Source organism: Dendropsophus ebraccatus, chromosome 12, assembly GCF_027789765.1.
Source record: "Dendropsophus ebraccatus isolate aDenEbr1 chromosome 12, aDenEbr1.pat, whole genome shotgun sequence".
NCBI lineage: Eukaryota > Metazoa > Chordata > Amphibia > Anura > Hylidae > Dendropsophus > Dendropsophus ebraccatus.
The window spans coordinates 89,463,139-89,477,887 of NC_091465.1; the positions used below are offsets into that span (position 1 = coordinate 89,463,139).

At 53.6% G+C, this 14,749-nt stretch overlaps 1 protein-coding gene across 1 annotated transcript; it reads right to left on the reverse strand.

The window, feature by feature from the left end:
* Positions 1-6,370: 6,370 nt before the first annotated feature.
* Positions 6,371-10,797, reverse strand: AGMAT (agmatinase (putative)). The gene is made up of 7 exons (XM_069948271.1): positions 10,459-10,797; positions 9,191-9,393; positions 9,071-9,119; positions 7,899-8,094; positions 7,161-7,340; positions 6,860-6,944; positions 6,371-6,737 (listed from the first exon to the last, which is right to left on the reverse strand). The coding sequence occupies exons 1-7, from the start codon at positions 10,764-10,766 to the stop codon at positions 6,664-6,666; spliced, it is 1,095 nt and encodes a 364-aa protein (XP_069804372.1). The 5' UTR covers positions 10,767-10,797; the 3' UTR covers positions 6,371-6,663.
* Positions 10,798-14,749: the final 3,952 nt, after the last annotated feature.

The window sequence follows — 14,749 nt, forward strand, 5'->3', positions numbered from 1 at the left end:
ACTATAATGCGCAAAGCCAGAGATCGCGATCACATTGACTTTCATGGTGCCGCTATTCAGCTACTAACGGACCTGTCCAGGACCACCCTGGCTAAGCGGAGAGCGCTTCGTCCCTTGCTATCCCTACTCCGAGAGCGCAATGTCCCTTACTCGTGGGGCTACCCGTTCCAGCTCCAGATCCGCCACGAGGGAGGCCAGATTCATCTTCGTACACCTTCGGACCTATCACATGTTCTGGAGACCCTGGACCTCCCCCGCTTAGAGATCCCGGAATGGCCGTTTCAGCCTCCCCTGCCACAGGGTGCAGCGCGAGCAGACCGACCAAGACCCCCACGGGAGCGGAGACGTGGACGTCGCTCTCCAGAAAGGGTGTGACCTGATGGTTACACAGGAACCGTCTCTACTTAGCCCACATGAATGACTTCCATCACATGTTGGGGCCTCGTTGGTGATTGCAGAGACTATTGCGGACGCTGTGATTGCGATATCACCGCCATAGAAGTTGAGAAGGCCTCACTCCCCCCGCTCCCTCCCCACCCCTCCCCTCCGCCGTCCTTCTCCCCCCTTGCCTCACTCCTTCCCCCGTCCCGCCCCCTTCCCCCTCCCCCCCCCCCTCCCTCCCCCTTCCCTCTCCCCCCCTCCCTCCCTCCCCCTTCCCTCTCCCCCCTCCCTCTCCCCCCCCTCCTCCCCCTTCCCTCTCCCCCCCCCCTCCTCCCCCTTCCCTCTCCCCCCCCCCTCCTCCCCCTTCCCTCTCCCCCCCTCTCCTCCCCTCCTTCCCTCTCCCCCCCTCTCCTCCCCTCCTTCCCTCTCCCTTTCACCCCTTCCTTCCCTTGGAGTGTTGTGTCCCCCTCATTGGGGGCCATAAAGGAGGTCATTCATCGTGGACTTTATAGCCCTGGTTAAGGTTGGCATGTATGTCAGATGTTAGGAGGTGGCGGGGATGCTGCTTGTTTGGGGGCCGGCCTGGGGTGGTCTCTCGCTTAGGCACCCTGTCAGGGGCCGAATGTGGAGCCGCTCTCGCGGTCAGTTATTATTACCTGCAGATTGTTGGGACCCGCCCGGGGCCGGCTACCCATGTATTCCGTAATCCTGACTGGCCAAATGTTGCTCTACCGCCAGGCTGGGTTTTGTGTTGTCTTATCCTGGTGTATTGCGGCCTTTGATCGAAGGCTACCCCTGTGTCGGGTGTCCCGGTCACATACGGGCATGGGCTGCAAATGAGGGGGACCGCGTGTGTGAGTTCGAGTCGGGTGTGTGATAACATACCTAGTGGCATGGCTGTGCCCTGATTTTACTCTGCGGACCACATACGCGCTCCACCTCAGCTCTCCCTCATATATTTCTTTTTTTGGGGTTCCCCCCTTGGGGGTAGTTTATGTATGTTCATACCCTCTGGGTTTGCTGACACAAGATGTTTAGGCGGCGAGGTGCTGGAGGCGTTTGGCGCATATGTTGGTGTCACTCCAGTCACTTCCCCACATAGCCTACTTTTGGTGTTTACTATAAACACGATAACACGTAAGTGTTTATACTTTCCTCTGTCCTTAGTGGATTGAGGCGGGCGGAATCTATCCTTCTGCCTTTTTTCTTTCCGTCAGTGTTTTCATTCATCTACCTATCTGCCTCTTCTCTTTCTTCTGCTCCCTACCCTCCGCCTTCCTCTCCTTCCTTGATACCACCCTTTCCCTCTCCACCTCCCTATACCCACCATGACGTCCCTACGGGTCACGACATTAAATGTGCGGGGTTTTAACAAGCCTGAAAAACGCTCACAAATTCTTTACCATATGCACAAAAAACGGATTCATGTTTTACTCCTTCAGGAAACCCATTTCAGAACGGGCCATGTCCCGGCGCTACCCACCCGCCATTACAACTTATGGTACCATAGTACCAACGCAGCTGCTAAGACAAAGGGCGTCAGTATTGCCCTGCATAAATCACTGGCGGCATCGGTGGTGGATACCTGTGTAGACACTGAGGGACGGTACCTTTTTTTAAAACTTAAACTTTCTGGGAGAATGTTTACTATTGCTAATTTTTATCTTCCCAATCATAATCAGGTACAGGTGGGCAGACGATACCTCCGGGAGTTCAGCCGCTTCGCGGAAGGCCTTCTCATCACGGCAGGTGATTTCAATTTGGTGATGGACCGACAGTCGGACTCCTCCGCGGGTAGATCCTCAATTTCCTCCTCACAGCTTCGCGCTCTGAAAAGAACGCTATTCGACAAAAGGCTAGTAGATGTCTGGAGGATTCTCCACCCAGGGGTAAGAGACTACACGTATTACTCATCTGTGCATGACTCCTATAGCCGGATTGATCTCATCCTTGTAGATCACCACCTCCTCTCCTGGCGCCCTCAAGTAGTCATAGATCCGATCATATGGGCAGACCATGCCGCAGTAACCCTGTCACTCCCTCTTCCTGATCAGGTACCGCGTGAGTGGACGTGGCGCCTGAATCCTAATTTACTGAAAGATATAGTGTGCCAAGCCCAGGTCAGGTCCGCCATCTCGGATTTTCTTGCCACCCACGGGGCTGATGACACCCAGTTACCCCTACAATGGGAAGCACTCAAGTGCGTAATTAGGGGGGTTTTCATCCAAAACGGAGCTAGACTTAAGAAAGACAATGGCCTTAAAATTCAAAAACTCCTTTCCCAAATACAGGCTGCTGAACTCACACACAAACAGACACGGGATGCGGAGGTCCTGGCGACCCTCCTGGAAGCCAGAACTCAACTAAAAGCCCTTATTGATCAAAAGTATACACGTTTCCGGGAACGCCTACGGCGTTCTTATTACGAACACTCCAACAAATGTGGCGCACCACTAGCCAGATTCCTGCACCCCAAATCGGGCAGTACATTTATCCCTTCCATAGACTCTGGACATGGAACTAAACATAACCCGACGGACATAGTTACGGTTTTCAGAGAGTACTACCACAACCTATATAACCTGAAAGGACCCTTGCACGACATGGCCCCGGCTGCCTTCTCGGACAGGGTGGAATCATACATCACGTCTAGCGCGTTACCAGCCCTTTCGGGGGAGGCGGTTGATTTGTTAGAGGCCCCATTTTCTGAGATTGAGCTATCCACAGTCATTAAAAATACACCAAGTGGGAAGAGCCCGGGTCCTGACGGGTATACCGCACAGTTCTATAAGCAGTTCTCTGACCAGCTCGCGCCCTTTCTTGCCCGGGTTTTCAACTCCATTTCCCCGACCTGTCCCTTCCCACCCCAGTCCCTAATGGCCACAATTGTTGTGATTCCTAAACCGGGTAAAGACACGTCTTCGTGCGCCAACTACCGGCCAATCTCCCTGATTAACTCAGACATCAAATTCTTCTCTAAAATGATAGCCGGCAGACTAGCCCCCTCGCTCCCCTCGATCATACATACTGATCAGGTGGGTTTTGTCCCGAGACGTGAAGCGAGGGACAACCTCAATAAAACGTTACTGTTGATGTCTCATGCCCAGGGGACGCGGTCCCCAGCGTGTATGCTGTCAATCGACGCTGAGAAAGCATTTGACCGCGTCCACTGGGCATTTCTCTGGGCCACCCTACGCCAGCTGGGCATGGGAGATGGGATGATGGGCAGGATAGGCGCCTTATACCACGGACCAACAGCCAGGGTCAAAGTAAATGGACTCCTTTCAGCCCTCCTTACAATTGCAAATGGGACACGTCAGGGGTGCCCGCTTTCTCCTCTGCTATATGTCCTGGTTATGGAGCACTTGGCGGTGGCACTGCGGGCATCTCCTGATATAGCGGGCATACGTTTGAAGGGCTCCCATTATAAGGCGGCACTTTACGCAGACGACCTGTTGCTGTATATATCTAACCCTGCTACAACCCTTCCAGCAGTCCTGCGGGAACTAGAGCTTTATGGCCAGGTCAGCAATTTCAAGGTCAACTACTCAAAAACAGAGGCCTTAAACATTTCCCTCCCGGCCCCTATGGCGCGGCAGCTCAGGGATGCCTTTTCATTTAAATGGCAATCACAAGCCCTCAAATATCTGGGAATCTGGGTTCCCACGGATCTATCATTGCTGTTCTCTCTAAATTTCTCCCCGTTGCTGGCTCGAACGAAGACTGACCTTTCTAACTATAATCGCTCCCTCCTCTCCTGGTTCGGGAGAATCAACGTGATCAAAATGGATGTCCTGCCTAGATTTTTGTATCTCTTCCAGGCCCTCCCTTTACACATACCCAGCTCGTTCTTTAAACAACTGCGAACCGTTGTCCGGAACTTTGTCTGGGGCTCTGCCAGACCCCGCATCAAATACAAGACGCTCACGCGTGCGAAGCACTCGGGAGGCGCTGGATTACCAGATTTCTCCATCTACAGTAAGGCATGTACGCTGTTGCGCCTTGTGGATTGGTTCCACAGAGCCTCAGACAAACAGTGGGTGGGGTTGGAGGAGGCCCTGTCCCCTGTCCCCTGTCCCATTAAAGTCCCTGCCTTGGGTGCTTCCTGTAGACCGCCCTGCTATCTCCGCCTTTCCCCCGCTGACTGGACAGTTCCTGTCGGTGTGGGACAGGCTCCTCCCGTTATATAGTCTCTCACGTCGCCCGGGTCTCATGAGCCCTTTGTTTGGGGACCCAGCTTTCCCTCCAGCGTGCGGTAGGGAGTCTTTTCTGCTTTGGTCAGCCCCAGAGGGCACCCGGATAGCCCAGGTCTTGGGAGCTAATGCCACTCTTCCACCGTTAGCGTCCATGCAACAACTTTGCCCCGAGAAAAATCTATCCTGGTTCGAGCATGCACAGTTGAGAGCGTACCTGACCCTGCATTTCCCAGGAGGAGTCCGCACTGTAGAACAAACTGACTTGGAGTCCTTGCTCCTGTCACCGTCGCCGCCCGAGAGGGTTGTCTCCCGGCTGTATCGCCTTCTCATGGCTAAAGATGCAGACACGGCTCTTGCTTTCATTTCAGCCTGGGAAACAGACCTAGGCATCACATTCTCAGAGCCAGACTTGCAGAAAATCTTCACCCTGACGCATAAATGGCCACTGGCTTGTCACGCGCAGGAGAAGAACTTTAAGATACTCACCCGATGGTACCGTTGTCCCTCGCTGCTTCACAGGTTCTACCCAGAAGTGCCCGACTCATGTTGGCGCTGCGCCATAGGGGTGGGATCTATGCTCCACATTTGGTGGGACTGCCCGGTCCTGCGCCCCTTCTGGAATGCAGTTTTCGAAATCTATACCACGGTTACGGACAAGAGGTTGGTCCCTTCCCCTGCTCTTGCCCTGCTCTCCTTAGTCCCGGGCCCTCCCTCGGCCGCCAAGAAAGGCCTACTTCGTCACTTTCTGACAGCTGCCAGAGCTGTTATTCCTAGGTACTGGAAGTCCTCAGCAGCCCCTTCTATTGCTGATTGGCTAGCCGAGATGGACTCCCTCTATAGAATGGAATCCTTGACGGCGGAGGAACATGGCCGCAGTAAAAAAGTGGATCATACCTGGCTCCCGTGGGTGACCTTCAAAGCCAGCCCCTCCCTTGCAAGGTGGCTCACATGAGCTGTCAGGATGAGGCTAGCCCTCTCCCGGACCCCGTTGTTGGGGGTTGTCTTTTCTACTCTGGGAACGTCATGCCCCCCCCCCCACCCTCACGTATACCCCCCCCTCCCTGATCCCCTCCTTCCCCCACATGTTCCCCCCTCCCTCCTTGATCCCTCACATGTACCCCCCCCCCCTCCCTGACCCCCCCCCCCTCCTTCCTCTTTTCTTCTTTTTCTTACTTCTTTTCTTATTCTTCTGACGAGGAGTAGAATTACGCACCATATGCCTCTTCTCTTCTACTCTGCACTTCTTTTTTTCTCCTCTTTTACAGAGGGGTGCTTTGAACAAGTTAACCGCCTAGACGGGCGTTTCTGTTACGCTATTGAATTGTATGGTGGACACAAAAGCTCACAGTTCCGTCCTGGGTGGGCGGAATTGTTCCAATATACTGCTTGCTTTAACGAATACCTCGAACTGTTCCTCTACTAGACTACTGGCTGTCTGAGGACTCATTATTTGTTGGATTCAGATTGGTCTACCATTACTTTACTACTTTATTACTTTGTTCTGGTCTGCTTTGTTGTTGTGACATACCTTTCAATAAAAGCCTGATTTACAAAAAAAAAAAAGAACAAGGTCATTTAGAGGGATGAGACCAAAATGCAACTTATTGGCCCCAACCATAAACGTTACATCTGGAGAGATGTCAGCAAGGCTATGATGGAAGGAACACCATTCCTACTGTAATTCCTACTGAGAGACGCCCCCCCCCCCCCCACACTATTCTGTAGTGTGGGCCAACCATGATTCCTACCCTGTGTGCGATCTGTCAGGATGATGGAGACACCGGAGACCTGGGAACTATGGAATCACTGATTTTATTTCTTCTTGCCATAACGCGACCGTCGCTACAGAAATGTTGCAGGTGGAGTTACCCTTTAATAGTGATGATTGACCTATTAACATAAGTGACATTCAGAGGTGCCACTAAAAGGGGCGGAGCTCTGACAACCCGCATGGCACATCCTCAGTGTCTCAGGCTGAATCCTTGGGGAAACCATCAGCAAGGAGGGGGCGTAGCAGCGGCAGTCCTTGGATACTGACTCTGATCCTGTGATGGCCCCCGGCCTCCCGCCCTCCGTCATGGGCTTTTCAGTAGGGTTTCACCCCGTGCAGCACACACAACATTTCAAAGAGCAGGTTAGCGGCTAGAAGCGCGGTGTTACCTGAGGAAATGGAGAAAAGGTTACCGGACGCCCCTAACTCACTGCTGCCCCCTGCTGGGCATGCTCTGCTGCTGTGCATTGTGGGAGATAAAGTGCTCCCTAACATCATGCAGGTCACTCACCTGACTGATCGTACACAGGGGCCACTTCCACCAGGTCACAGCCCACCAGATTCAGGCCGCGGCTTCCCCGGATGATCTCCAGCGCCTGAGGACAGGATAGACGTGGTCAGTGACAGGACAGACATGTTGGATTGCCAAAGCATCATGGTCCAGATTTTTGGATACATGCGAGGTAATACCTGGATCTCCAGCCACAGCCCCGGAGATGATTATACTACAAGGAGCCCAAACCGGTCAGAGGGGAGGAGTCTAAATAACGGGGAGGGGCCTGGAGATCCGCTATATCTATGCCTTGTCCTACCTGGGCTGTGGTGAGGCCGGCGATCTCTGGGGTCCCTGTACCAGGGGCAAATGAAGGGTCAATCCCATCAATGTCAAAGCTGAGGTAGACCGGTCCGTCCCTCATCTGCTGCCGCACTTCAGCCATGAGCGGAGCCAGAGACTTATACCAGCAATCCTCTGCGAGAACCAGCCGGAAACCCTGCAACATAGAGGAGCGCCATGAGGTCACCAGGGAATGTGGGAGGGGCTGAATGAGGTCATCAGGGGTGTGGGAGGGGCGCTGAATGAGGTTATCAGGGGGTGTGGGAGAACGCTATGAGGTCATCAGGTGATGCTGGAGGACGCTATGAGGTCATCAGGTGATGCTGGAGGACGCCAGTCCCTGTTTTTTCCTGGTAATCCCCAGCTTACTGATCTTCTCCAGTCACAGCCAGAGCTGCCTCATTGCAGGATGTGATCTGTGAGGCAGCTCTGGAATGATAGGAGGATATGATGCTATAGAACTAGAGATCAGTGATCTCTCTGTGACTCTCCAGCTATTACAGGACTACAACTCCCAGCATGCCCTGACAGCATCACTCATTTATATAGTGCAATGATCTCCTCCCTGTAACTCTCCAGCTATTACAGGACTACAACTCCCAGCATGCCCTGACAGCATCACTGATTGCATAGGGCAGTAATCTCCTCCCTGTGACTCTCTGGCTGTTACAGAACTATAACTCCCAGCATGCCTTGTTTGTATGACATGTCGTACCTGCTCCAGGCAGAACTCGTACCGATCTGGGGTGTAGGAGGAGCCGCGGATCCCGATCTGCACCACCCGCTTACAGTCCAGGAGCCCCTCCTCCACGCAGCGCCTGAAGGGGGTGCCATGGTAGATCTTCTCCCCCAGCGCCTCCTCCCCTGTGTCAGTGTGAGCGTCCACATGGATCAGGCCCACCGGCCCATGTCTGCAAGGAGAAACACGCCGGGTCTAGTGGTGTCTGCACAGTCCTCTACAGTCTCCAGGGTGATAGACTGTAACAAACAGGACAGGACGGGGCTCTGCTGAGCTCACAGGGGATTGTCTGCACCGATACACTGTAACAAACAGGACAGGAAGGGGCTCTGCTGAGCTCACAGGGGATTGTCTGCACCGATACACTGTAACAAACAGGACAGGAAGGGGCTCTGCTGAGCTCACAGGGGATTGTCTGCAGGCTGTAACAAACAGGACAGGAAGGGGCTCTGCTGAGCTCACAGGGGATTGTCTGCAGGCTGTAACAAACAGGACAGGAAGGGGCTCTGCTGAGCTCACAGGGGATTGTCTGCACCGATACACTAACAAACAGGACAGGAAGGGGCTCTGCTGAGCTCACAGGGGATTGTCTGCACCGATACACTGTAACAAACAGGACAGGAAGGGGCTCTGCTGAGCTTACAGGGGATTGTCTGCACCGATACACTGTAACAAACAGGACAGGAAGGGGCTCTGCTGAGCTCACAGGGGATTGTCTGCACCGATACACTGTAACAAACAGGACAGGAAGGGGCTCTGCTGAGCTCACAGGGGATTGTCTGCACCGATACACTGTAATGGTACTTTTACACAGAGCGATAATTCGCCTGATCGCACGATTAACAATTTTGAATGAATGATGTTTTTTTTATAACGATCAGCGTTTAGACGGAACGATACATTGTACGGAAAATTCGCTATGCGATCGTTTAAGCCTCTCACAGGAGAAATCGTTGAAAGATGATTTGTGAACATGTTGAAAGATCAAAATGAACGATTTATCGCTTGTCGTTTGATCATTCGCTGCATTTACACGTATGATTATCGTTCAAATTCGACCGTTATCGTGCAAATTCGAACGATAAATTGTTCCGTGTAAAAGGACCATTACAAACCCTGGATTAGAATATGGGGGTGGGGGCACTTACTTTTTAGCGACAGCTTGCAGGATAGGGTAAGTGATGGTGTGATCGCCACCTACAGGACAGAAAACAGACAAACTCAGCTGTGTATCTCCAGGAATGTGGCTCGGATACCGGCGGTATTACCCAGGGTCAGGGGGACACAGCCAGCCGCCATTATCTTCTGGAAAGCCTCGCGGATCCTGCGGCAGCTGTCCGGCAGGTTATACAGATTGACATTCACATCTCCAATATCGGCCACCATGAGGTGGGAGAAGGGCGCCGCTCTAGTGGCCACATTGTATGTCCGCACCATGCAGGACTCCCCTCTGATGTGCCGCGGGCCGAACCTGGCAAAGAAGCAACATGAAGGAGGGTTCACCAACAGGATTAGATACATCAGCTCTGCAGACTGTATCACACATGGTAGGCTTAGATACAGAGGCTCAGCAGGCAGTATCACACATGGTAGGATTAGATACAGAGGCTCAGCAGGCAGTATCACACATGGTAGGATTAGATACAGAGACTCAGCAGACAGTATCACACATGGTAGGATTAGATACAGAGGCTCAGCACGCAGTATCACACATGGTAGGATTAGATACAGCAGCTCAGCAGGCAGTATCACACATGGTAGGATTAGATACAGCAGCTCAGCAGGCAGTATCACACATGGTAGGCTTAGATACAGAGGCTCAGCAGGCAGTATCACACATGGTAGGCTTAGATACAGAGGCTCAGCAGACAGTATCACACATGGTAGGATTAGATACACTGGCTCAGCAGGCAGTATCACACATGGTAGGATTAGATACAGTGGCTCAGCAGACAGTATCACATGGTAGGATTAGATACACTGGCTCAGCAGGCGGTATCACATGGTAGGGGCTTAGATACAGAGGCTCAGCAGACAGTATCACACATGGTAGGATTAGATACAGAGGCTCAGCAGGCAGTATCACACATGGTAGGATTAGATACAGAGGCTCCACAGGCGGTATCACACATGGTAGGCTTAGATACACTGGCTCAGCAGGCAGTATCACACATGCTAGGCTTAGATACACAGGCTCAGCAGGCGGTATCACATGGTAGGCTTAGATACACAGGCTCAGCAGGCGGTATCACACATGGTAGGCTTAGATACACTGGCTCAGCAGGCAGTATCACACATGCTAGGCTTAGATACACAGGCTCAGCAGGCGTTATCACATGGTAGGCTTAGATACACAGGCTCAGCAGGCGGTATCACACATGGTAGGCTTAGATACACTGGCTCAGCAGGCAGTATCACACATGCTAGGCTTAGATACACAGGCTCAGCAGGCGGTATCACATGGTAGGCTTAGATACACAAGCGGTATCACACATGCTAGGCTTAGATACACTGTCTCAGTCTGCGGGCTCCTTGCCTTGCTCCGGGGCGGTTGGAGGTCCCCGTATCCAGGGGGACCCCGATAAAAGCCGCATGCAGCCCCTCCGCTGACTCCTGGAAGGGAAGCCGCATCATGGTGCACGGTCCGGCCGGCCGGGCCACCTCCTCAGCGCTCAGCGGTTGGTTATATGTGATGTCTGACAGGCTCCGGCCCCCACAGACCCCCAGGGGCCCCAGAACCGAGCCGGGGCCCCATCCTAGGAGCAGCTTTCCTGAGCATGGAGTGAGGGGGGCGCACAGGGACCCCGGGATGACGAATCTGCAGACGCTGAGGACTTTAGCCATGCTGAGAAACCTGTCCCACAGTGCAAGGTGCAGCCGCCTCCCCCTGGGCAGCCCTAACCCCCTCCCCCTGGGCAGCCCTAAACCCCTCCCCCTGGGCAGCCCTAACCCCCTCCCCCTGGGCAGCCCTAAACCCCTCCCCCTGGGCAGCCCTAAACCCCTCCCCCTGGGCAGCACTAAAACCCCTCCCCCTGGGCAGCCCTAAACCCCTCCCCCTGGGCAGCACTAAAACCCCTCCCCCTGGGCAGCCCTAAACCCCTCCCCCTGGCAGCCCTAAACCCCTCCCCCTGGGCAGCCCTAAAACCCCTCCCCCACGGTGACAGCACCAAGAACCTCCCCCAAATAGATACCTATAGATATATATAGCATGTCCAGCCAACAGCAGCCAGCAAATGACCCACTAACAGCTCCCCCTGCTGGCGGTATAGAGAGATACAATGTAACAGCTCCCCCTGCTGGCAGTATAGAGAGATACAGTGTAACAGCTCCCCCTGCTGGCAGTATGGAGAGATACAGTGTAACAGCTCCCCCTGCTGGCAGTATAGAGTGATACAGTGTAACAGCTCCCCCTGCTGGCAGTATAGAGAGATACAGTGTAACAGCTCCCCCTGCTGGCAGTATAGAGAGATACAATGTAACAGCTCCCCCTGCTGGCAGTATAGAGAGATACAGTGTAACAGCTCCCCCTGCTGGCAGTATAGAGAGATACAATGTAACAGCTCCCCCTGCTGGCAGTATAGAGAGATACAATGTAACAGCTCCCCCTGCTGGCAGTATAGAGAGATACAGTGTAACAGCTCCCCCTGCTGGCAGTATACAGTAATACAATGTAACAGCTCCCCCTGCTGGCAGTATAGAGAGATACAATGTAACAGCTCCCCTGCTGGCAGTATAGAGAGATACAATGTAACAGCTCCCCCTGCTGGCAGTATAGAGAGATACAGTGTAACAGCTCCCCCTGCTGGCAGTATAGAGTGATACAGTGTAACAGCTCCCCCTGCTGGCAGTATAGAGAGATACAAAGTAACAGCTCCCCCTGCTGGCAGTATACAGTGATACAGTGTAACAGCTCCCCCTGCTGGCAGTATAGAGTGATACAGTGTAACAGCTCCCCCTGCTGGCAGTATAGAGTGATACAAAGTAACAGCTCCCCCTGCTGGCAGTATAGAGTGATACAGTGTAACAGCTCCCCCTGCTGGCAGTATAGAAAGATACAGTGTAACAGCTCCCCCTGCTGGCAGTATAGAGAGATACAGTGTAACAGCTCCCCCTGCTGGCAGTATAGAGTGATACAAAGTAACAGCTCCCCCTGCTGGCAGTATACAGTGATACAGTGTAACAGCTCCCCCTGCTGGCAGTATAGAGTGATACAGTGTAACAGCTCCCCCTGCTGGCGGTATACAGTAATACAATGTAACAGCTCCCCCTGCTGGCGGTATAGAGAGATACAGTGTAACAGCTCCCCCTGCTGGCAGTATACAGTGATACAGTGTAACAGCTCCCCCTGCTGGCAGTATAGAGAGATACAGTGTAACAGCCCAGGTGGCATTTCCAGGTGACAGGTTCATAGTAATAATAATAATTTCCAGGTGACAGGTTCATAGTAATAATAATAATTTAGCAGCCTGGTACTTTCCTCTGTAGATCAGTGATCACCAGCCTGTTACCCATCATGCCCTGTGAGAAGACACTGTAGCCAGCTGCAGTACACAGAATATTCTAGGTTTCCAGTGACATCTGCTGGTCAGTGCTGGTATTGCAGCCTGTTCATATTGGGTCAAAGTGGCCCTTGTCTGGTGTGTGGCCCTTACGTAGTCGGCCCCTCCTCTACATAATCGGATATGGCAGCTCCAGCTCTATATATGTGAGGATGAGAAGGGGTCTCGGGGGATGGAGTATTATAGGGGCGATTAAACACAAATGTATGTAAGTTGTGACAACTGGGTAACCCTTGCAACTGTAAGGTGAGGAGCACGACATATCAGTGCTGGCCTAAGGTTATGATTGACTGCCAGCTGGGATGGGAGGGGGGGAGAGGAGGAGTTTCAGCAGTATGGCTCCTCCTGAAGCAGTGTGGCTCCTCCTGAAGCAGTGTGGCTCCTCCTGAAGCAGTGTGGCTCCTCCTGAAGCTGTGTGGTTCATCCTGAAACATTGTGGCCCATCCTGAAGTAGTGTGGCCCCTACTGAAGCAGTGTTGCCCATCTTGAAGCAGTGTGGCCCATCCTGAAGTAGTGTGGCTCCTCCTGAAGTAGTGTGGCCCATCCTGAAGCAGTGTGGTTCATCCTGAAGCAGTGTGGCTCCTCTTGAAGCAGTGTGGCTCATCCTGAAGCAGTGTGGCTCCTCCTCAAGCTGTGTGGTTCATCCTGAAGCACTGTGTCCCATCCTGAAGCAGTGTGGCTCCTCCTCAAGCAGTGTGGTTCATCCTCAAGCAGTGTGGCTCCTCCTGAAGCAGTGTGGCCCCTTCTGAAGCAGTGTGGCTCCTCCTGAAGCAGTGTGGCCCATCCTGAAGCAGTGTGGCCCCTCCTGAAGCAGTGTGGCCCATCATGAAGCAGTGTGGCTCCTCCTGAATCAGTGTGGCCCATCATGAATCAGTGTGGCTCCTCCTGAATCAGTGTGGCTCCTCCTGAAGCAGTGTGGCTCCTCCTGAAGCAGTGTGGTTCATCCTGAAGCATTGTGGCCTACCCTGAAGCAGTGTGGCTCCTCCTGAAGCAGTGTGGCCCATCCTGAAGCAGTGTGGTCGATCCTGAAGCAGTGTGGCTCCTCCTGAAGCATTGTGGCTGCTCGTGAAGCAGTGGGGCCCATCCTGAAGCATTGTGGCTGCTCCTAAAGCAGTGTGGCCCATCCTGAAGCATTGTGGCCCATCCTGAAGCAATGTGGCTCCTCCTGAAGGTGTGTGGCCCCTCCTGAAGCAGTGTGACTTCTCCTGAATCAGTGTTGCCCATCCTGAAGCAGTGTGTCCCATCCTGAAGCAGTGTGGCTCCTCCTGAAGCAGTGTGGCCCATCATGAAGCAGTATGGCCCCTCCAGAAGCAGTGTGGCCCATCCTGAAGCAATGTGGCTCCTCCTGAATCAGTGTGGCCCATCCGGAATCAGTGTGGCCAATCCTGAAGCAGTGTGGCTCCTCCTGAGGCAGTGTGGCCCATCCTGAGGCAGTGTGGCTCTTCCTGAAGCAGTGTGGTTCATACTGAAGTAGTGTGGCCCATCCTGAAGCAGTGTGGCCCATCCTGAAGTAATGTGGCCCATCCTGAAGCAGTGTGGCTCCTCCTGAAGCTGTGTGGCCCCTCCTGAAGCAGTGTGGCTCCTCCTGAAGCAGTGTGGCCCATCCTGAAGCAGTGTGGCCCATCCTGAAGTAGTGTGGCCCATCCTGAAGCAGTGTGGCTCCTCCTGAAGCTGTGTGGCCCCTCCTGAAGCAGTGTGGCTCCTCCTGAAGCAGTGTGGCTCCTCCTGAAGCAGTGTGGCCCATCCTGAAGCAGTGTGGCTCCTCCTGAAGCAGTGTGGCCGATCCTGAAGCAGTGTGGCTCCTCCTGAAGCAGTGTGGCTTCTCCTGAAACAGTGTGGCCCATTTTGAAGCAGTGTGGCTCATTCTGAAGCAGTGTGGCCCATCCTGAAGCAGTGTGGCCCATCCTGAAGCAGTGTGGCCCCTCCTGAAGCATTGAGGCCCATCCTGAAGCAGTGTGGCTCTTCCTTAACCAGTGTGGCCCCTCTTGAAGCAGTATGGCTCCTCCTGAAGCAGTATGGCCCATCCTGAAGCAGTGTGGCTCCTCCTGAAGCATTGTGGCTCCTCCTGAAGCAGTGTGGCTCCTCCTGAAGCAGTGTGGCTCCTCCTGAAGCAGTGTGGCTCCTCCTGAAGCAGTATGGCTCCTCCTGAAGCAGTGTGGCTCCTCCTGAAGCAGTTTGGCTCCTCCTGTAGCAGCGTGGCCCATCCTGAAGGTGTGTGGCCCCTCTTGAAGCAGTGTGGCTCCTCCTGAAGCAGTTTGGCCCATCCTG